We start from the raw sequence: 21,755 nt of genomic DNA, 5'->3' as shown, positions 1-21,755 counted from the left end.
CTCTTTGAACAAGCAGCGAAAGCTGCAGATCATTTGTCAGTCTGCCGCCTGAGTGAAAACTATTACCATCGACTGCAGGTGTAGCCAGACATGCATCTGCTCAAAACAAATGAAGGCAAAAAAAAAATTGTGTGCAATAAACACTTATGGGAGGCTGAAGACCCGCTCTAACTACCAGTGTTGGGCGTGATCTATCTCTGACCATTACGGCGATATTAGTGATGGGGGGGGGATTGCAAGGTTGTCCTGACTCTGCTTGTCATTGACAGAATGGACAACCTGTGAGGTGAATTTCAATTGGCTCATAAAAAGGAAGAGTTACTCCTTTTGGCAGGTGCCTGGGTTCCAATCCGATAGCTTGCACTCTTGCCGTCTGCTTGTGCGGACTTCCCCTGCGCCCTGACATACCCAGCCACAGTCTGTGGTAAACAGGGCCAGATGGAAGAGATAAACACCAGGGTTAGACTTATGTGAGAAGGTTCAAGATAGTTGCGTTTCATTATTTCTCACGGCCCTAAAGATTCCGAAAAATCTCGGAATCTTAGCGGCGGCACCTCTGAGGTTTTTTTTTTTTATCCTTAGGAGTGTAACAAAATCTGCAAAACAACACAAGGATCATCATGGGACTCTAAAACTCCAGTAAAAGTCAAACAAACAGTTATTAGCTCCCCATGGCAGGTTTCACTGCCTTCTTCTCCTTCTTTACAAAGAGCACTGCAGCAAGTTGTAGAATCAACCATCATAGTTGTTGGCTTAAGTTTAAAGGGAAAAACAAATGAAGTCTTCGAAAAACCAAGGGTCCCCAATCCCTGGTTCTGTGTCGGTCCATAGGTCATTTGGTACCGGGACACAGTCATATCGCTTTACTTTTTTCATTCAAAGATAATCTGTCAGTGCTTCAAAACAACAGGTCTGATCCTGCTTCTTAACCATAAACATTAGAGTCTGCTCACTGCCATGGATGGATGTTTTTTTTTTTTTTTCTCCTTGCGTGTTTCTCGGCACAAGGGTGAGAGAGATGGCGGGGATCTTTCTGACGGTCACACTCAGTTTATCTTTACTACAAGGTCAGGGAAACCTTTTTCTCTCCATGAAAGCTTTCAGATCTGTCACACATGCTTAGGTTTGGAACACTCCCCTGCCCCTTCACTCTCCTTTGCCTTCATCTTTTCTCCTTTCCACACTCATATACTGCCCATCCCTCATCACATGCTCAACACACACACAAACCGAGACCACCCTTTAAATGAAGGATTTTTTTTTTTGTGTGGAAGTCTAATATTCAAACATTCAAGATTAATTGTTTAAGGAAAATGAATTTAACTTCTCACCATAAATAGATAATATCAAATAACAACCAAAACTCAAACTCAAAAGAAGCATGAAACCAAACACAAATTGAAGTGAGTAACTAACAGGGAGAAACACAAGGAAAATACATGGTAAAAAAAACAGACAGAGTGAGGGGCAGAGAGATGTTCATACCCCAGGACAACAGGTGAGAGAGATGAAGCTGGTTAACGAGCTCAACGAGGAGAGACAGACAGAGCTGAGTTAGACTACAGCAGCAGCAGTAGAACTGGGAGAGAGAGATGGATGGATGGATGGATGGATGGATAGATAGATAGATAGATAGATGGATAGATGGATAGATAGGTGGATAGATGGATAGATGAATAGATAGATAGATAGATAGATGGATCGATGGATAGATGGATAGATGGATAGATAGATGGATAGATAGGTGGATAGATGGATAGACAGATAGATATAGATGAATAGATAGAGAGATAGATAGATAGATATAGATAGATGAATAGATAGATATAGACAGATAGATGAATAGATAGATAGTTACACCTTCATCGTGAAAAGCTAACCAGGTCTTTATAGACAAACACACATCATCACAGAACACCCCGTGGCTCATTATATTTTATATTTACTGTTACCCCTGAGACATCACTCAGGTACGGGTTGGGCGTTCGACCCCGGCTGTTTGTCTCCAGTAAGCAAACAGTAAAGTGGCTACGGGACACATTTATACTCACATACTGGACTTGGGGCTAACGAGGATTTTTATTGGCCTGGAGATGCATTTTAAAGGGGATTAAGTAGTCTCCATCTCACTGTATATTGAAGTCTGTTATAATCAGACTTTGATGTTGATAATATTTATACATTTTTAATATATTTGTTACAATATTTTTAAGCTAAACCTGCGAGTGGCCCCAACTCGCCGACGGACCGAACCCATGGCAAAAAGAATCACGTCACACCTGCTAGTTTTTAAACAGGTTACCTTGTTACTCGCCTGACTGCCAACCCCACCGGGTGGGCATGTATAATCCAAATGACATGCAATCTCTTTGAGGGGCTGAGGAGAGCTTATATGCACAACAAAGATGCACTCAGAGTGTAAATTGTCAGGTTATATATATATATTTTTTTTACATCTGCTGAAATATAAGCCCACATCTCTGTTGTTAGGCAGATTGATTGGTAGCCTCTTCACCGTGTTTTTGCCAGTGTTGACTCAAGCTTGTCTAATTCAGCCTCTAATAAAAGCGCACCCACACGTGGCCGAAAAAAATCTCTCCGTTTGGCAGCGAGGGCCTCCCGACTCAGGTAACACCTGCATCCTGACAGCTCGTCTGATGAGGTCTGATGTGGCCTCAAGGCATCTAAAAACTCTACATTTCCAATAGACACGTGCACATACCTCCGGGGGCACCTGCAGTAGCGGGGGGCAGGCAGACCGTGCAACGTCCACGGTCAAGGATGTGCTTTAGATTCATTTCGAAAGCGTCATCGTTGCATTGCTCCTGCAATGTTCCATGAAGCTAATAATGAATATTAATGAGAAATGTATCGATCCAACACTAGGGGAAATTGTTTTGTTTATATATATATACACACACACATATATATATATGTATATATATGTGTGTGTGTGTATATATATGTATATATATATATATATACACATATATATGTATGTGTGTATATATATATATATATATATAAATCTTTCTAGACCAATAAGCAGGAGCTCAGTAAATCGCTGTCACAGAAAAGTCTTCTTTATTCCTTATCATTATATAAGAAGGTTAACTAAGAGATTACGTTTCTTACCCATGATTCATCTCCATGCGACCGTAAAATACTGTTTGAATCCAATCAAGTCAAACCCATTACCTTAAACTAAAGGAGCTTTTGACAGAATATTTTTTATTTAAACGCCGTTGAGGCTCTCATGGGAAACACAATGTCACTCTGGTGATTTCCTTTGTTGATCATCTCCGGTGTAGCTGTTGTTAAAAATCACTTGAGTTTTTTTTTTTTTTCATTTTAATGATCACAGAGAAGCCATCAGAGAGAAACACAGGCATCAGGATATAGCAGGATATATCAGTATAACATTGACTGTAAACACATTCCTCCATTCCCCCCCCCTTCCAAAGAAAACCTATTGAACCCTTCCAGGCTCACAGCTCCCTCTACTGTACTGCTGTTGTTTTTCAAGTCAGGCAAAAAAAACCGCAATTTGAAAAATTAAGGTTGAAACACGACAACGAAAAAAAAAGGAACATGAAGATCAGAAAGTGATCGCTGCTCAAAACGCAAGTTTCTAATGATCTCCATCAGAGAATGAGGTTTCTGTTTGGCAAACACACACATTCATGCACACAGAAAACTCTCAAACTCTCAAACTTCATGAACTTTCTGGACGTGCTGACTTGATGTTTCTCTATCCCTATCCCTATCTCTCTCTCTCGACATGCTTACCCTTAGCACGCATGTACAACTACCCCAAGCTTCCGCCATGCTGAGGCGTGGGTGCCTCCTCGCAGCAAGCTCTGCTGGAAAAAGCCGAAAGTGCAGCTCAGACAAGTTAAGGATCAATTCAGCGTAGACAGTGTGGATTAAACCAGGAGTCAGCGCGGACTCTGGAGGTGCCCACGGCCCAACTAACAAGCAGAACAAACAGCGGGATTTCGTTCCTCAGCTGGATCATTTTTTCTTTGAATGCTTGCAGGAAGCGGGTTCCCCCGCAGTGCTGTCGTGTTCACAGAACTGAAATTCTCACATGCAGCCGTAGTGGTTCACACAATACTTAGTTTTACACAGACAAAAAAAACAAACAAAAAAAACAACTTTTAACCATTTCGACTACAGTATCTCAATCATCTGGAACCATTTCTACCTCCATTGAGTTCTAGTCAATATTAGCCAATAAATCAGGGGGCACCTGGTAGCCTATCTAAGGCATTGTTTCCCAAAGACTGGGTCGCGACCCTCGGATGGGTCACAAGAAAAAAAATTTGTGTCGTCGCACATCATGTTTAATCAGTTACATTTGCAGTGATATTCAAATGGGAGTCTACTATTGTATGTCCCAGAACTAATTATTAGCACATCGTTGGGGGGAGTCTGTATCAAAGTAGCTCTTCTTTTGGGAAACACTGACCTAAGGTGCCCTGCGAGGTACTGTATGTTCTAAAAAAGTAAAACTAATCAGTTACATTTGCAGTGATATTCAAATGGGAGTCTACTATTGTATGTCCCAGAACTAATTATCAGCACATTGTTTGGGGGAGTCTATATCAAAGTAGCTCTTCGTATTACCAAGTGTCCTTGAAGTAGCTCTCAGATTCAAAAACGTCACCGACCCCCGCGATAAACAGTTCCACCGTTCGAGAAAATCTAATCGACTTTGCTAAGGTTAAGGCCTTAAATTAGTTAAATATTTATGAATACATAACACTATAATATTTTATAGGCACCATTTATGAAGACGGTCAGAGACATTGGCCTTTGTTGAAGTTTTAATTAGATTGAAAAAAAAAATTGGAAAAGATTGAAAGGATTACCTCCCTTCGTATTTCATTAGTCGTAATAACTCATTTACAGAGATGAGCGTGTATGGACTCTGTCTGTGTCTGAGACAGTAAAAAAATATACTGCAGTACCTTGTACAGAAGCACGAGAGTTTTACTGCCGGTAAAAATCAAAGCTGTCTTTAATAACTATAGATCTTAATGACCGGAGGTGTACTAATGTGGTACGGTCTGCGCATCGGGGGACGGCCGGACTAACAAGCTTTATAGGTTGCACTGGAGGGTCCTAAAGGTGGAGCTGAAGATAAATCTGAGAGTTGAATGATGAAGTATTTGGACAGCGTGGAAGGTTGAGGTACGGGTGTAGATGACATCACAAAATCGACCCCCGGCAGAGAAGCTGAAAAATTGAGGTTTAAATAGCTATGCTATGCTATGCAAATTGATATGGTTCCTTGACAACCAGGGGTTTTCGGTGCTTACTCAACAAAGATTTTCCAATGTGACACCAAGACAAACTAACACTGCAGTCAACACGTTTCCACAATAACGTATTTCATATTTAGCTCGGTTGGAAAGGAAGTGTTATTCGAACGCATAATTAAAAAATGGAACTGATTAATGTTGTGGTGAAGGTGACCTGGATCCTCCCATGATTCATTAATCCTGACACAAATCATGGACTGGAGACTGACTAGAAGCTGGCAGGTTGCATGACAAGTGGCTTTCCGGTAAGCTACCAATTTGGAAAAGTTTAGATAACTTTAAAATGACCGTGAAAGTCAAGTCTACCGGAGAGTTTGTTTTTTTTGAGTTAAAAACAGGGTTGTCAAACATAAGGCCCGGGGGCCAAAACCGGCCCCCGAGGATGTTCGGCCCGCGTGATGAATTTTAAAAATAAAAAAAAAATTACACAAACACTTTATGTATTATAGGATATTTTTTGTAACTGCCTAGGTCCTGGGCAGTACCCAAAAACAGGACAGAGTAGAAGAAGAAAACCATGCAAACGGCCAAATCAGCGATATTTCTGCTGCTGTAGTATTTGTTTGAACAACATCAACGTGGACAACTATCACCATGATCTGAAAATCAAAATGTTTCATGAATAATACAATGACGATTCATCATGAATAATCACGATTAATCTACAGCTACCCTGTGATTTTTTTTTTTAATCATTTGACAGCCCTAGTTTTCATTTGAGTTTCCAGGAAAGACCTTAACCGCTTCAGCTGTCAGCAGTCAGAACGCCGCTGTGCATCTTCCGGCCCGCTTCCTTCCGTCTCTTCTTATTTGAATGATGGATTTACAGGCCTTTTGCTGCTGCTGATGGAATTTGATGCTTGCAGGAAAAAAAAACACGTTGCGTGCAAACACAAAGGATCCAGGAAATAACTTTCCAATCCCTCACGAAAACAGCGGATTGCAGAACTGCCACGAAACGTCAAGAAAACAATTATGTGATGGCGGGGTGGGGGGGGGTTACTCATCTATTCACGCACCGCGGGCTTTGTCGGAAAAAGCGAAGCTTCTATCTCCATGTCGTCGTCGCGTCGTGTGTCTTTGAGTGTTCCAGGTCTCATTTGCATTCATGTGACAGGGCAGCAGCCGTAAAAGTGACACAGACGGGAGGAAACGTAATGGCCGCCTTTAAAATAATAATGTGCACAGCGGGGGCATATTTATACGAACGTCAAGGTTTGCATTATTGTGGAAGGGAGGCATAAGTTCAAGTGTGAGAAAAGAGAGGGAGAGGGTTTCTGCTTCTTATGGTTGGTTGCTACACATCATCTTTTACACTTTCTCACACACACACAGCCGAAGATTTTTCAAACTAGTAGGTTGCCGAGAAATAAGGAGCCCCTGGAAGCTGTTGATCCCGTTTCCCGCCTTTGAAATTTCATAGGAAAATCGTCTCTTTCCCATCTTTCTGACTGAGGAATGAGCCCATTTGTGACGGCGGCTGACAGAGACAGAGTCTTATCTGTCGTGGAGCAGACAAACACCCCGCGAAGCTCGGCGCGCTCAGGTGCTTCGTCTCACGTGTCCTCCAACAGTGGAGCCTAAAACAGCAGGGCGGCCGGAACATTAAAATCATGAGAGGTAGCAACATCTGGTGATCCGGTATGGATGAGTACCCGAATATAATTCAAAGATATCCTAGTGATTTAAAGGGTTGGTAGTTTGAAATCGGCATTAACCTTTCATGACGTCAACAAGAGCAAAGTTTTAGCTTCTTTTGATATTTTCTCATTTCTGATTTCTAGTTTCAAGTGATCGGGACATCATGTATTAAAAGAACAAATACATTTTTTTTTAATTACCAACGCTTAATAGACCCAGTAGGGGGCAGTAACGTAACAAGACTTAGAACTGCTGGTAAAGTCCCAAGAAGACGCAAGGCTAAGGGTGATAGCAGGTTTAGCTTGGCATAGCCTTGTTGAAGACTGACTCTTCAAATATAAACACCTTAGCGTAGCAAAACCACACCGCTAACACATTACTAACATGGCAATAATATGCTACCTACAAGCAAAACATTAGCATGCCGGTAATTTATTGTTTGCTACCACACGGCAAATATACCGCTAACATGCTATGTAGCAACTAGCACGACACATGTGATATTTCATATCACTAGTAAACATATAGTAAACCCGCCTTATGCTATGTAGCAACTAGCACGACACATTTCATATCACTAGTACACACAGAGTACACAAAAATGTTTTCCTTACTTCCTGTGGAAATATGTTAAAAGCAATACGACTTAAATAAAACCAGATTTTTTTTTTCTCCATCTGACAGGGTTTTTAAACGTGTACTTAGCACCGCCTACAGGCAACAGAAGACAAATAACACGGTCAGTGCTGAAAAAACACAAAACTCCACACCAATTAACGAAAACTGCAAACTTCCACTTCATTTGATCATACTTTCGCTGCTTTTTATGGCACAGAGATGACAGTTTTGTGAAGAAAAAAAAACTGACTGTGTTGACGTACATTTTAACTACACCTCATTCTTTCTCGTCTTTCCTTTTTCACTTTCGTATATTTTTTTACATTCGTTATGCGGCGTGTCGCTCCCGACAGATCTGTCTCTGAAGTTGAGACATTTGCACCTTTGTTCTTGTCGCTAAGAATAAATCCATGTCTCTGAGGCCCAAACTCTGGTGATGTCTCCGCAGATGGTCACAAAAGCGACTGCTGTGTTAGAAGTACGAGTGTAGGAAAAGAAACGAATAAACATCAGAAGTTATCTAGAGCTAATGCTAATAATTATTCTATGAACTGTTCATTTAACAATTACATTTTTGGTACTTGAATACCTTAATGCATGAGTGTCAAATATACAGCCCGCAGGCCAAGGCCAACGCGCTAGAGGGTTCAATTATTATCTAATTATTATTCTTTAAAAAAGTAAATAAAATAAATAAATTAACATAAAATAAAAGTTCCAAAAAAATCTGGCTACTTCGTATTTACAGCACAGAATAACAAACACTATCAAAAAATGAAGAAAATAGAAAATAAAATTTAAAAATGTCTCTAGGGGGCGCTAGAAATTTGTGATGTCAAAATTAGGTCACACGCGAAAAAAGGTAGGAATTGGCACTAGGTTTCCATTAAGGGAATGAATCACAGAGTGGGAACATCCATTTTTTTTGTACATTCTCTTTTTGTTGCACTTCTTCCTCAAAAGTAATTTATAGTCAAAGTGGAGGAGAACTTTATTTTGATTAATGATAGGGGATGAATCGTTTGGAGACTGTGAAAGATACTGTTTAAGTCACGGGTGTCAAACTCAAGGCCCGTGGGCCACACGAGGCCCGTCGAGTAATTTTTTGCGGCTCGTAGGCGTTTAAAAAGCATGTTATTGGCTAAAAATCCAAAAGTCCATGTGCAAGGAAATAGAGCAATAATTCCCTCTATAATTTTTAATTGGCCACAATGGAATCTACAGTGATGAGTCCCTCTGCTTTGATTTTTTTTTTTTTTAATCATGGGCCCAGTCCCTCAGCTGGTTCTATGTTTAGCTACTGTGGTGCATTCTGGGATGTCCACAGTGACTTTGCCTGGCATATTTTTTTTTAAATTATTTTGTTCTCTTGCTATTTCCGCCGCAATCATTATGAACAAAGTCGCGAGTGGTCACGGCATGAATTTGGAGTTTCGCATAAGCAGCCGTTGGTATTTTAAGACTGAACAGGGAGAGTGAATGGAAGTCTCCGGAAAGATGGAACCTCTCGTCTGAGGCAGAAAGGCTCCCTGCTGGGGATTCAACCAGGGGGCAGCAGAGACACCTGGGGTAGTGCTGTGCAGAACAGATGCTACTGATAGTGTAAAAAAAATATATAAAAAAATGTGTTAAATGAAGATGGTTAAAAATATCTGTGCATCAGTCCTGGGTTTTCCGATGTTAACATCTAACAGTTGGGTTTGGTATCGCCGCAACCAGACGTTCTCCAACTGAAGAACCCTGAAATCTTTCTACATGAAAGACGTTTCGAGTGCAATCCCTCTGAGGGCCCGGGGGGTTATGACAGATACTGAAAAACCAAAGAGGAAGTAGGGATTCAGAGGCCAGAGAGCAGGACAGCGGGGGGTGAGGAGAAGCAAAGAAAAAGTAGTTCCATCAAGTGCAACCGGATTGGTAGGTTTCACTTCTCATCCAAGAGGCTTCTTCAGAACCTTCACCTTCTTGAGGAAAAACAAGATTTTCTCATTTTATTTAACCCTGCTTGTGTTGATTCAAGAAGTTGTGCGCTGAGACAAAGACAGAAAAAAAAAGCCCCGGTGAAGCAGGTACCTAAAAATGCTGGCTGTGATTACGACAAGTCCTTCGTGGCATTCTCATCTGGCTAGAGAAACGGGGACCGGGGGGCTCTGACAGATTCAGGGCAAAGGATGTCAGGGTGTATGAGTGCGTGGTGGAGGGGAGGACGGTGGGGAGGGGACAGGGGGATATTATTTGTCCCGCGAAATAGGACATGGTACAAAAAAGGTTCCCACTCATCTACTCTTGTGTCATTCTTCCAAGGACAAAGAAAGCATTTAGCTGCGCTGCGGCTTTATTTAAAACACACGCGCACACAAACACACCGGAATGTTCCCCCTCACATTCACACTTCACACTGCCGCCAGTCTGAAGGTAACCTTTTGCGCTTCCTGCCGTTATCTCTTCCTGTGTAACACTTCATTTCTCACCTCCTCGCCACACAAAAGAACGCTTCAGTAAAAGGTGAGACGGAATTCAATCAGACAAAAAGAGGGCATTTATAGATCGCCCAGTCGAAGAAATAAATGATTTTTCTTCGCTTTTTTAAAAAAAATAAAAAACAATCCAAACCCTCTGACAGAACAAGCGACGGAGTATTTGAAATAAAAAGCCTGTCATCAAAACTGTAACTGTCTGCGCTGACAATTTTTTTCTTCTTTGGCCCAAAAAACAAATATTGCATACTTATCACGCCGCTTGTGATATCGAGCGTTTTGCCAGGCTACAGAAATAGCCCTGAAATCGTTCGCCGAGGCGGAGGATGGTCTATGTTGTCAGCAGAAAAAGGTGAAAGGTCGTGAATCCACTTTCCTTCAGAGGAAGCGGGAAAAAAAAAAAAAGATGAAAAAACATTTCTGAGGGGATGAATGATGTAGGAGAAACACAGGTCTCAAAGCCCGATGCTGCCAAAACACACCCGAGCGCCCTGGGATGTGTGTGTGCGGTCTATGTCCGATCATTAAATCAGGCCATTTTACAGCCCTGGACCACATCTTGACCTTTGCTGACCCCCGTCCGGCTGTCTGAGGTCACTCATAAATTCAAACATGGATTGCTCATGCCAAAAAAAAAAAAAAAAAAAAAAAACAACATGTTTGTTCAGACTGACAACTAAATGTTAGTAACTAATTCAAATAATCAAGTTTAAGTAAGTAAATTATTCAAATACAGTTTTTTCTATCTATCTATCTAGTTAGCTAGCACGCTAGTTAGCTATCTATCTATCTATAGATCTATCCATCTAGTTAGTTAGCAAGCTAGTTAGCTATCTATCGATCTATCTATCTAGTTAGCTAGCAAGCTAGTTAGCTATCTATCTGTCTATCCATCTCAGAGTGGGCATGGCTAAACTACGGCCCGGGGCCCGCATACAGCCCTTTAGGCTTTTAAAATCCGGCCCGTCGAACCAAAACTTAATATCATTTGACTGCTGTCATTTTGCCTTTTCCCTGCAATGCCTGCATTTCCCCCAACAGATGGCGCACTCTAGGGGTAAGGCCTATTATGCTCTACTTCACTGTTTCACCCATTGCCCCTTATTTGAACTTCAAATCCTTCAGCTTTCAGTTTGTCTGATACGACAACAAACCCTTCACTTCTCCACCAGGGGCAGTAAAAGGCTAAAAGCATTTATGTACCTCTGGCTTTTATCTTAGTTCACACCAACGCTCCGTCTATCTGCTCCAAGGTCACACCAACGCTCTGTCTATCTGCTCCCAGCCCCCGACCGTTCTGTTAAATGTTAGGACCCATTGTGGCCCGCGAGCCATATAGTTCGCCACATTCTCCTTGTCATGTAAAATGACTGATAAATGGGGTGGGAATCCGGTGCAGTTTCTATCAAGTATTTGGGCTGTGGTGATATAAAAGTTTTCCAAACAGGCAGGAAGCCGTGGGAGAGAGAAAAAAAACTGTGTGCCAAGAATGTGACAGGTATGCAGGTGTTGTGAAACAACAGGATGTCCAGTGGTAACGTTTGGCCGCTCATCAACAGTCACACCAGTGGTTGTGATGCAGAGCCCAGCTTGAAGTAGTGAAGGGAGACTAGTCAGCCAGTCCAATTAAAATGGAGCTACACTCTCAGAAAATAGAACTGAGCAGAGTACTTCTAAGATTTGTATATATTTGAAAAAAAAAAAAAATTCTTAATGTCGGAAAATTTGAAGTTCATAACAACGCTAGAACATATCTGGCGGTTATCAGGATTTACGATCGGCGTTAGCGTCAGAATAAGGCGCAGGGATATTTGCGATTTAAAATATTAGCTGTGAAATATATACAACTATAAAATATAATTGCGTGTCCATTGCACTATTGATCTACGAGTCTCAGCATCTTACGACTCGGGGGTGTAAATCTTCCTGCGCCCAGTGAATTTGACACCCTGTGCGTGGAAAGTGATTGGGAGTTTATGTGAAGATTTACTGAGCAGCACAGCAACAGCATAATCGCGCCAGTCAAGCGAGACGCCGCCAAACCACTTGAAGGACGCCTGAAACAAAAAAAGAAGAGTCCGCAAAAAAAAAAAATTCTGAAGAGGACGCTCAGCATTTTTACAGTAAAATCCCTCCTGGCCCTCAACTGTGCTCGCTGCACTTCAATCAAACTCTCCATCGGTCTGGTCTCACACCAGTGCTTGACTGAGCAATGATTCCGATGAACGCTGCGACCTGGAGAGCAAATAGGGAGTCCGCAAGAAGGAAAAAATAAGAATGAATAAGAACTGGTCCTTTATAGACCCACAACAAGGAAACATCGACATCTCCTCATCCTCATTCTTTCCCACATCTCCAAAATACAATGTGTTTCAACTAGGGATTTCCAATATTAACTTTTTGCCGATATGCCGATATTGTCCAAACACTTAATTTCCAATTCGGATATCAACCGATACCGATATAGGCAATGCTGCCATCTAGTGACTTACACTTTAATATACAATCGTTTTCCCCCAAAACTATTTTTAGGGCACATAATTTGGAGAAAGCCAGGCAATGCATGGATTTCATGATCGGAGGAAAAACTGATAATGATTCTTACAGATATTACATAATTATGCTAATATCGGGCTGATAACATCAATCGGCTGATACTATCGGTTTGACCATTTTATTATGTTTAATTTAGGTGGATTTTCTTTTCTTTGAAGCAATACCACCAGAAGACAGACTCATGCCTGTGCGCCTAGTGAAGGGCAAAAGGTTCCGAAAAAATATTTAGCGTAAACGAAATAGTTTGGTACTTTGGTAACTGAAATGTATCCATTTTAATTTTATTAATTTTGTTTTTAACCAGCTACTGACTGCTGACATGGCCGTTGACGCAAAGAAACAGTGAGATATTTTAGAATATTTTGCCTACACGTCTAAAAAGTACACTTTCGCAAAGTGTGTTTCTGAACTTTGTTTGAGGAGCGGTTAAACTCAAAGGCAACAGATTCACACCTTTTGTTGTGAAAATAGAATTTACAGCCCTCTCCCCTCCTCACACTCCCCCCCTTCACTCTCTCCTTCTCACACACAGACAGGTTCAAATGGCTTGCTTTGCTGCAGGCTGCTAGATCTATACCAGATGGTTGATGTTTTACTGCGACGTGCTTGTTCACATCACGCCAGACAGCGCAGAGAACACAGAGCTGTAAAATGCATAAATGTGATCTCTGTAACGCGCTGATTCTCATCACATTGTCATTTCCCCTGTGAAACAGCCGGAGGAGCTGAAACCATCTTTAACTGGGGAAAAATAAAAAAACTTGTCATGTCTGAAGTATTTATAAACATCACACAGAGAAAATTGCTATTTTTTTAATTTAGAAAGTCAGTGATGCAATGCAAGGCATCTTTGCAGGAGAAAAAAAAAATAACTGCGTCAGATACAGACGGCGAATTGTTAAACGTAAACAATGTCGCCGCCTGGTGGTTAATAGTAGGAACAGCAGGTTAAACCGGTATTTTTTATGATGATTAGAAATAGTACATTTCACAAGCACGCTGCCGGCATGTGTGTAATCACAGGGGGTTGAGGGCAAATTGTATCCAATTGCCGTAACATTACATCAGTGATGAGGTCATGACTAATGAAACAAAGTCTTTCCATACGCTTCCCCCTTCCAACAATTGGATTCCTGAGACAAACTACAAAAACACTGTCACGCCTGGGTCAAGGTGGAGGTTATTGAAGATTTTGTCTTTAAAAACCACATCTAATTGTTCATGCCAATAGCAAAAATGCTTCATCTGGGTTAGTTCTGCACATTTTGAAATTCCCAGTTCTCTACTAGGAGTGTCTAAATATGTGTACAAGTTTTGTCACTATTTTATTATTATTTTTTAAATATTTTATTATTATTTAGGGCTGATATAGCTTCTTTTTTGTTTTTTTTAATCTTTGGTAAGTCCTATTTTATTTGAATTTAATTTTGTCTAACTTTAGCCACTAAACTCTATTTAAACTTTAATTTAGAGCTGCTATTTGTTTTATTTTTGTATTTTTTTTATTTTGTATTTTTTGCATGGTTTTCTTCTCGCTGTTTCCAGGTGTTAAGGGCCTTAGTGATTCTAATTCTCATGATTACAAGCTTCTATAGGAACAAATGAGGGGAAAAAAAAGAACAATGCTGCCATCTTGTGTACTAAGCACTAACACATGGTAATCTGCACAATTCCTATTGATACAACTAATCAAATTGGTTGTTTTTTTTACGTAGAATTGCAAAATGTTTCAAAATTAAACATCTTTGTAAACAGAAATTCAGATCTTACTCACAGTTACGACCCCTGTGCCTGTATGTGGCCTTGGTCTCTCTCTCTCTCTCTCGCCCTCTCTGTCAAGTTCCAGGTGAGCATAGGTGAGTGACACCTTCCTGTAGGAGGGAGACAATGTTTCCTTAGCTCGCTTCTGTTATTTAACCTGGTCATTTCGTTTTGTGCTTAAAATATGCCTTGTGTTTGTTTCATTACCTGTTCCACTCTTGTTAACATTGCAGGCCATTATGAATGTCAGCGGTCAACTGTAGGGGGCGGGCTTTTCGGATAGTTTCTTGTCAAGTGTTTTAGGTTTAATTTTTGCTGTCTTCATTAATCAGCAGGCACAGCTCCACACTAACTCTGACGTCAGAACGCTCCGACTTCAGAGTTGTCTACTAAGATTCTCAGTCATCCAGGTTCAAGGTTAAAGAGTTACGTCAGGCAACGTCAAGATGACGTTCGGCCTCTCATCCAAGAGCCTTCTTCAGTTCTAACTGATGGAGTCTGATGTGTCATTGCAATCCTCATCAGAATGGTTTGGGTCACATGCCTTTAAATGTAAATTGAATCAGTTGTAAATTGAAGTAAACTTTGACAATTTGCTGGGGGTTATAATGAGATACAGAAAAAAAACACAGTAGTAGGTGTGGTTACTTTCAGTGTGTCCATTTGTCCCATTTATTTACAATGACATTTTCCTTCAGTCTAGGTGTGTTGGTCAATCTGTCTGTACTACAGACCTCCTGTAATGTTAATCATTGACCTTTTGGCTGTGCATTGTCAAGTCAAAGTTTTGTTTTGTTTTTTAAGTAGGCGTTTTTTTAATTAGCTTAGTAAGTTAAAAGTTAAAAGTTAATTTAAAAAACAACCACAAAACTTGCACGACAAATGAAGTAACGTTTGACTCCTTCAATAGCAAAAACACTTCACATTTACAAAGTCCATAGATACACATTTAAATCCAAGTCAAATTAATTTTTTAACAGTAATCTCAGTTTTAACACCTCCACTAAAGATGGACAGATCACATACTCACAACACTACTTCTGTCAACCACATGTGCTCACAGGATTCAACAAAGGTCCCATCATCAGGAGTGGAACAACTTCATTAAACCTCTTCTTTTGGCCTGAAACAAGATTAAATAAAGACAACATTACATACAAATGCTCTCAGATGACAACACCATGTTCAAAGTGTTTAGCGCCAGCATGTTACAACACACTTCAATTAACCGCTACTTAGTACTTTAAAGATGTTCACATTCAACAATAACTACATGAAACAACAATTACAATAAAACACAAAATGTCCTCACCCTGATGTCTCCATCTTCTCCGCTTCTTTCACTTCTGCAAAGACGAATTAAGTAAACGCAATAACACTACCACCTGTTCTGGCTGTAGTCAATCATCCACACTCTCTTCTGCTTCCTTTTTTCACTCAGGGGCTGTTCTTTTGTCATGGGCTCAAACTTCCTGTGTCCTAAAAGAAGTCCGCACGCTCTGTTGAAGACTTGTCTTTCACATGACGCGTTAACAGCCAAAGTGAAGAGAACCAAAGATGGAAACACGTCCCGTAGCAATAATAACAAACTTTTTTCTCTCTCTGTGCTTTCACACAGCGCCATATTGCTACATTACGGGACCCGGAAGTACTACCACTTTCTTCCGGTTTCCAAGGTCACGAATGCGCCTCGTTATCCAATCACAAGCGTCCTGCATGGCATCTACTATCCACTAGGTGACAGTGCAGGCTCATTATTTTATTAATGGGTAGATACACACAATCACTGCACAGTATTGTCAGTGCAGCGAAAGGAAAATTCCAGCATCTCTTATATATAATTATGCTGCAAATGATCGCATTAAATGTGTGCAAATGTTACAAAAAATGGCCAAGAAACACTAGACGAAGGAGCAACTCATTGTTTGCCTCTATCTGTGACAATCCCAAGGATGCATTTTAGCTTCGGACTGACATCTTTTGTCTGCAGCTGCATTGCTTTCACTGTCGAGAACTATGAAATGGGCGCTCTAACTGGTAGCTCTCCTCTGGTTTTAATAATTCATGGTTGGATTCAAATCTTCCTCAGATCTCAGCGTCGTATCGCCCTGTGAACTAGGTCACCTTCCCCAGATCAGAACTCTCCGTTCACTTAGCCACGTTAATAAGGCAGGCCTCCAACCAAGGAGAAGAAGAAGAAGAAGAAATGAACGGTAAAGGTGACTATCTCTTTGGTCAGGGTTAATGTACTTGTTCGCTAAATCGTCTCCCAACCAATCAGATAGGAGAGAGTGGGTGTGCCCTATTAATGGAAAAGCATGCATTATAAGCATTAAGGAAGATGGGGGAGTTGTTTTATAATAATAATAACGTATCATTTTATGCTATAAAATAGTGGACTTACCCAGTAACGGCTGTTGAATATATCATAGCTACATAAAACACAAATACGTTCAGCCTTTTATTTTGGTAATGTCAATAATAAAAGTGTCTTGCTAATACATGTCTTGAGTTTTTTCATAATATCATAGCATATTTTAAAATTCCTTGGCCAAACTATGTCGTGTCACTATTCCTACCATGGCTTCGCTACACTAGTCATACTAAAGAGTTTATATGTTGCCTTTTAACGACAACACTTATCACAATAATTCCATTCGAAACGTCATTTTGGTTAGCATTGACGATAAGAAAAAAAAACTATTCATATTTATAATGGTCTACAAAATGGAGAAAGTAATTATTTTACTGCATTTGAATTCAACTTTTATTTTGAAAATACTGGCCTATATTAGAGTTTCTTTTTATTAGTGCCATATTTTGAGGAAAAAAAGATGTTGCTGTGATGTAAAAGATTGTTTAATATCTCAGCGTAAATCAGCGTTTCCTGCTAAACAAACAATGCTTAAAGATTTGCAGCTACATTTTACATTTAAGGGTGACATTTATTATTATTATTATTATTATTATGCGTGCATGGTAAAATAACTATGCAGACCCCTCTGTCAGCAGGTAACCAACATTTATTTACCATTATCAACTTTACAATAAAACCAGTAACATCTGTCAACATTAGCAAAATAAAGAACAGAAATCAATCCGATGTATTTACAGACACAAAGCAGAATCAGGCTCACGCACGACAGATAAACGACTCTGCTTCATATCAAACCGCAACAGTGAACGTAGCAAGCTTAAGTGTTCTTTTTCCATAGTAAGGTAAAAATCAACATTTTCTATTTCTTTTTTTTTTCCTTTAAACAAAGACATAACTTTTCTGTATCTTTAAGATGGTTCTCTATAATACACCACAAAATACTTCAAATTTTGGGGTTAAAATATAGGAATGTAAAAAGTTGGCAAGTCTCTTCATTTTCTGATTTCATTTTTTTTTTTTTTTTTTGTGTTTTGTTTGTTTTCTCCTTCTATTAACAGTCACTTCGAGGGATGGTGATGGTGGTGGTTGTGGTGGTGTCTTAGTATCTCATCTATCGTCATTCCTTCAGCACTGGTGAGGCATTCAAGGAAACACACACTTCACTTCAGCTCTATCCCTCTCATGGTGTCAATAACTCGTGCTCTAGCCATGAGTCCGTTTTCCACTTCGCGACCAAGCCGCAGCCTAAGCCCTAGTCCAGGTCCGGATGTCAAGCAGTATAACCACGGAAGTGACCTAGTGAGAATCTAGTCTGTTGTTTTGATACTGTGACGAAAAAGTAGCACGTCGAAGGAGTCCCTCACATACATGTGTATATATTTACATATACATATATCCATATACATATGTATACATATACACATATATATAAATATATATATATACTTTAAAATTTTTCTCTTCCTCTCTCTCTTTCTTTCTTTCTTTCTCGCAAAGCAGTTCACCGAGTTCATTGGGAGCTTAAGGTACAATCACTCTTTCTTTTCAGAGGGAGCTTCGGCTGAGCCGCTTTCCTCTGTCGGTTTTGTGGCCTCGGGGGCTGGAGCGGCTGCCTCCTTCACCTCCTCTTTGGGAGTCTCCGCTTTTGCCGGAGCCTCCTCTGCCTTGGGGCTTTCGGCAGCGGGGGCAGCGGGGGCAGCATCGGCGGCGGCGGCGGCAGCCTCCTCCTCCTTCGCCTCCTCCTTCTTCTCCTCCTCTGCGGGAGTGGAGGCTCCGTTCTCGGCCGGCTTCTCCTCAGAGGTGGCGGCGGCGGCCGCTGCTTCCTCTTTGACTGCCTCGTTCTTCTTGCTCTTTTTCAGATTCAGCTTAAAGTTGAACTTCTTCAGGAAGGACTTCTTCTTCTTCTTCTTGGGGGTCTCCTTGGCCGCAGCCTCACCTTCGGCTTTGGCAGTCTCTCCATCTGCAGCGGGCGCTGGTTCGATAGCATCGCCCCCCGCGCCGCCTTCCGGCTCCTTGGCTGCCTCGGCCGAGCCGTTGGTGGCCGCGGCATCTCCGTCGGGCTTTGAGGAGACGTCGCCGTTGGTTTTCACATGCCCGTTCTCCTGGGGAAAAAAAAGAAGAAGAACCGTGTCAAAATAATCTTCTACGTCTGTCACGTTCGACCATGTTACACAAATAGCACACGATATAAGTCGGACCTATCTCTAAGTCTGCTTTTCTCTTTTTTTTCTTCACAGAGCATCGTCGAGCTCATCAATTAACCACCGTGTCGCCAGGCTGAGGCGACGCCTTGCAGTACCCTAATCGGACGACAGACGGCGGTAGAACCTCACAGAACGCTTCAAAGACCAGACAGACAGTGGCTCAACAAAGAAAAGGGTGGAGCTCGACGATTTAAAAAAAAAAAAATCTACTCGTCTTACAGCAGACGTGGGGTTTTTTTTCTCTCCTTTAAATAAAAACAAAAAACAAATACACGAATATAAAACTACATGAAATGCCATTTTCATTTCACACCAGTGCCCGTTTGGAGTCAATAAACAAGCGGGGAGTGGAGGTGGTGCTGGTGGGGGGGGGTCATTTAAATCCCTAATGATCCACTGATAGTCCCGAGTGGCAATTTCGAAAGTGAAATGTATATGACTCTATGTAACACGTCATACAAATAGTATAGAAACGACGGGAATTCCAAAATCAGATTTAAAGGCGTCCAGACGAACCCCGGGCTGGTGTTTCAAAGAAGGGAGGAGTAGTAGACTGTCTACGTGCGGCCAGGCTCCCCCCGCTGCACCCCCCACCCCCAACCCCCTTTATCTGCCTNNNGATATATTTATATATATACATATATTCATATTTGTATTTGTAAATGGTGATGCTGGAAGCCTTTGTCGACAATATCCTCACATTCCACTTTGACCAATGTCCACACATTTATAGAATCCATCATTTAATAGCGCGAACACATTTTTTTAAAATAAATAAATAAATAAATAAACGAAACTATTTTTCGTGTGTGGTTTACCTGTCCGTTGGTTTTGACAGCCGCAGCAGCATCAGCAGCGGCGGCAGCAGGAGCAGAGTTCCCCTCGGTGGCCACATCTCCTTTGGACGCCTGGGACCCCATTGTCTTCGTCAAGTGTCTGACACTTCCACACAAAAAAAGCAAAAAAAGGAAAAAAAGGGGGAAAAAACTTAAAAAGGACACAGCGGGGCTTCGATTTCAGTTCAAAGTCAATCCAAGCTCAGGTAGCGCGTATCCAGCGGTGAAAGGGTGAAAAGCTGGAGCTTCAGTGTTCCACAGGAGTCCCTGCGCTCGGACTGGCAGACAGAGACCCTCTAAACTCAGCACCGGTTGAACGCAACGCTTCAACATACAGCGGGTTCAAGACGCCGCCCGTGGGCGGAACTCTGTCGCGGGGCGACCAATCACCGCCTTGTTTACGTGCGCTCTTATCCGGAATTGACCAATCGCTGCTGGCCTCCTAATTGTCCGAGTCTTCTCAGACGACACCCCCCCCCACTCCCCGCAATTACAGCAAATTCACTGAAAAAAACGGATTTATAGGAAACCAAACTTTTTTTATATATATATTGTTTTTCACTTTTACTTGAGAAAAACTACAACTCAGCACTATTATGTGACCGTGATTACTGTTGCGATCTTCGTGCAAGTGCCATGGCAACTGAAAACCGTTAGACAACTTGTTGTTTCTTCTGTTGCTTTCGACTAATTTTAGAAATGGAAAATGTCATAGTGAAAAGTCCGAGTTCATCCATGTATTTTTTTATTCACATTAAAAGCAGATCACTGTTTCACCTCATCACAAAGTTGCTTTTTTATACAGAGCCCCAACCACTGGTTCCCGGACCGGTAACAGGCTGTAGGTCATTGGTCATAGGTCATTGGTACTGAGCTGAGGAGAAAAAACCACAAAACATTATGTGCTTTGGTCCACCGCTCTAGTTTAAATATCAACAGATACATCTGTAAAGAAATGACATAAATCCTGTTGATTATTTATTACACATAACCAGCTGTTACCATTTTAACCTAGCCTCCTTTCAGGTCAGGTAAAAGACTAAATCCTGAGTCACAGACCAGAATAAGAAAATCAGCTACTTTTTCTTTCACTTTCCATTTCCTCTAACTAAAGTTGTGACACGAAGTGGTGTCCCCTAACGCAACTGTTTCTCTTTTTGAAGTCCCTAAAGCAGCAGTGTAATTTCCCAGTCTCTTACTCATTGTCTCTCCTTCTCTTTTTGTTTCTGTTGGGTTCTTCCCAACCGCAAATCCTTATTTACCACCTCAGCATTTCATCAAAGCTTTAGTAAGCCTCATTACTTGTAAAAAATAAAGTCTTATCGCAGAACTGAGTTTCTTTATCACGTCACGATTTGAGGTCACGTTACCGCCGATGAAAGATGTTGTATGATAGTAATATACAGCAGACAGCGTGTTTTTCAGTCTCAGCAACACGGATCTCTTGAGGAAAAGAACACCTTTGGTACTTATTAACTGAGGCTAATCTCATTTGCACAGCATTCATTAGAAATAAGTAAATTATAACGGTCACCAGATCATGGTCATGGCTCAGAAATAGGTGTCTAATACCTGCCGGGCTAAAAACTGGTAATTTTGTTAAATGTGAGTTCAATTATCTCCTGTGACGTTGCAAATGACATCTTCCGTGGAGCCACTAGAGAACTTGGCTTTCATAACGCTGTCTCCTCAGGCCTCTGTGACTGGATTTGTTGTTTCGCTTCCGCTCGTCGACAACATACCGGGAGCGAAATATGTCAGTGTGATGATCACGCACATTCCACCTGATCAGTTTCTGCCACGCGCATTCCGCACGTCCGCTGTTAAGTCTACACATTTGAGTTATGCTATAGGAAAAGAGCTCAGTGTCTAATGTTATAAATCCATCTTCTCTGCAGCCAATCAACTTAATTGATTCAGCCAGACTCGTGAACGTAGGAATGCGGGTCGGCGATGAGCTG

General features: G+C 41.2%; 2 protein-coding genes across 3 annotated transcripts in view; both read right to left on the bottom strand.

Moving 5' to 3' along the window:
• khdrbs1b (KH domain containing, RNA binding, signal transduction associated 1b) overlaps positions 1-16,026 on the bottom strand; it is a 25,264-nt gene extending 9,238 nt beyond the window's left edge. The window contains exons 1-4 of one of the 2 annotated variants that reach the window (XM_017041299.2): positions 15,690-16,026; positions 15,408-15,500; positions 14,585-14,921; positions 14,391-14,487 (exon numbers count right to left, since the gene is read on the bottom strand). The gene's annotated coding sequence lies outside the window, so the exon portion shown is untranslated. Of the gene's footprint in view, positions 1-14,390; positions 14,922-15,407; positions 15,501-15,689 lie in introns of both variants that reach the window. The other variant, XM_017041298.2, reaches the window with a different exon arrangement.
• Positions 16,027-17,620: 1,594 nt separating this feature from the next.
• On the bottom strand, positions 17,621-20,114 carry marcksl1b (MARCKS-like 1b). Its single transcript, XM_008331255.3, has 2 exons — positions 19,777-20,114; positions 17,621-18,856 (listed from the first exon to the last, which is right to left on the bottom strand). Exons 1-2 carry the CDS (start codon positions 19,876-19,878, stop codon positions 18,287-18,289), a joined length of 672 nt encoding a protein of 223 aa, XP_008329477.1. The 5' UTR covers positions 19,879-20,114; the 3' UTR covers positions 17,621-18,286.
• Positions 20,115-21,755: the final 1,641 nt, after the last annotated feature.

The sequence above is a fragment of the Cynoglossus semilaevis genome, chromosome 18 (genome assembly GCF_000523025.1).
Source record: "Cynoglossus semilaevis isolate Cse_v1.0 chromosome 18, Cse_v1.0, whole genome shotgun sequence".
In the NCBI taxonomy this organism is placed as follows: domain Eukaryota; kingdom Metazoa; phylum Chordata; class Actinopteri; order Pleuronectiformes; family Cynoglossidae; genus Cynoglossus; species Cynoglossus semilaevis.
The sequence above is the reverse complement of the archived record's forward strand: the minus strand, read 5'-3'. Positions and strand labels throughout refer to the sequence as shown.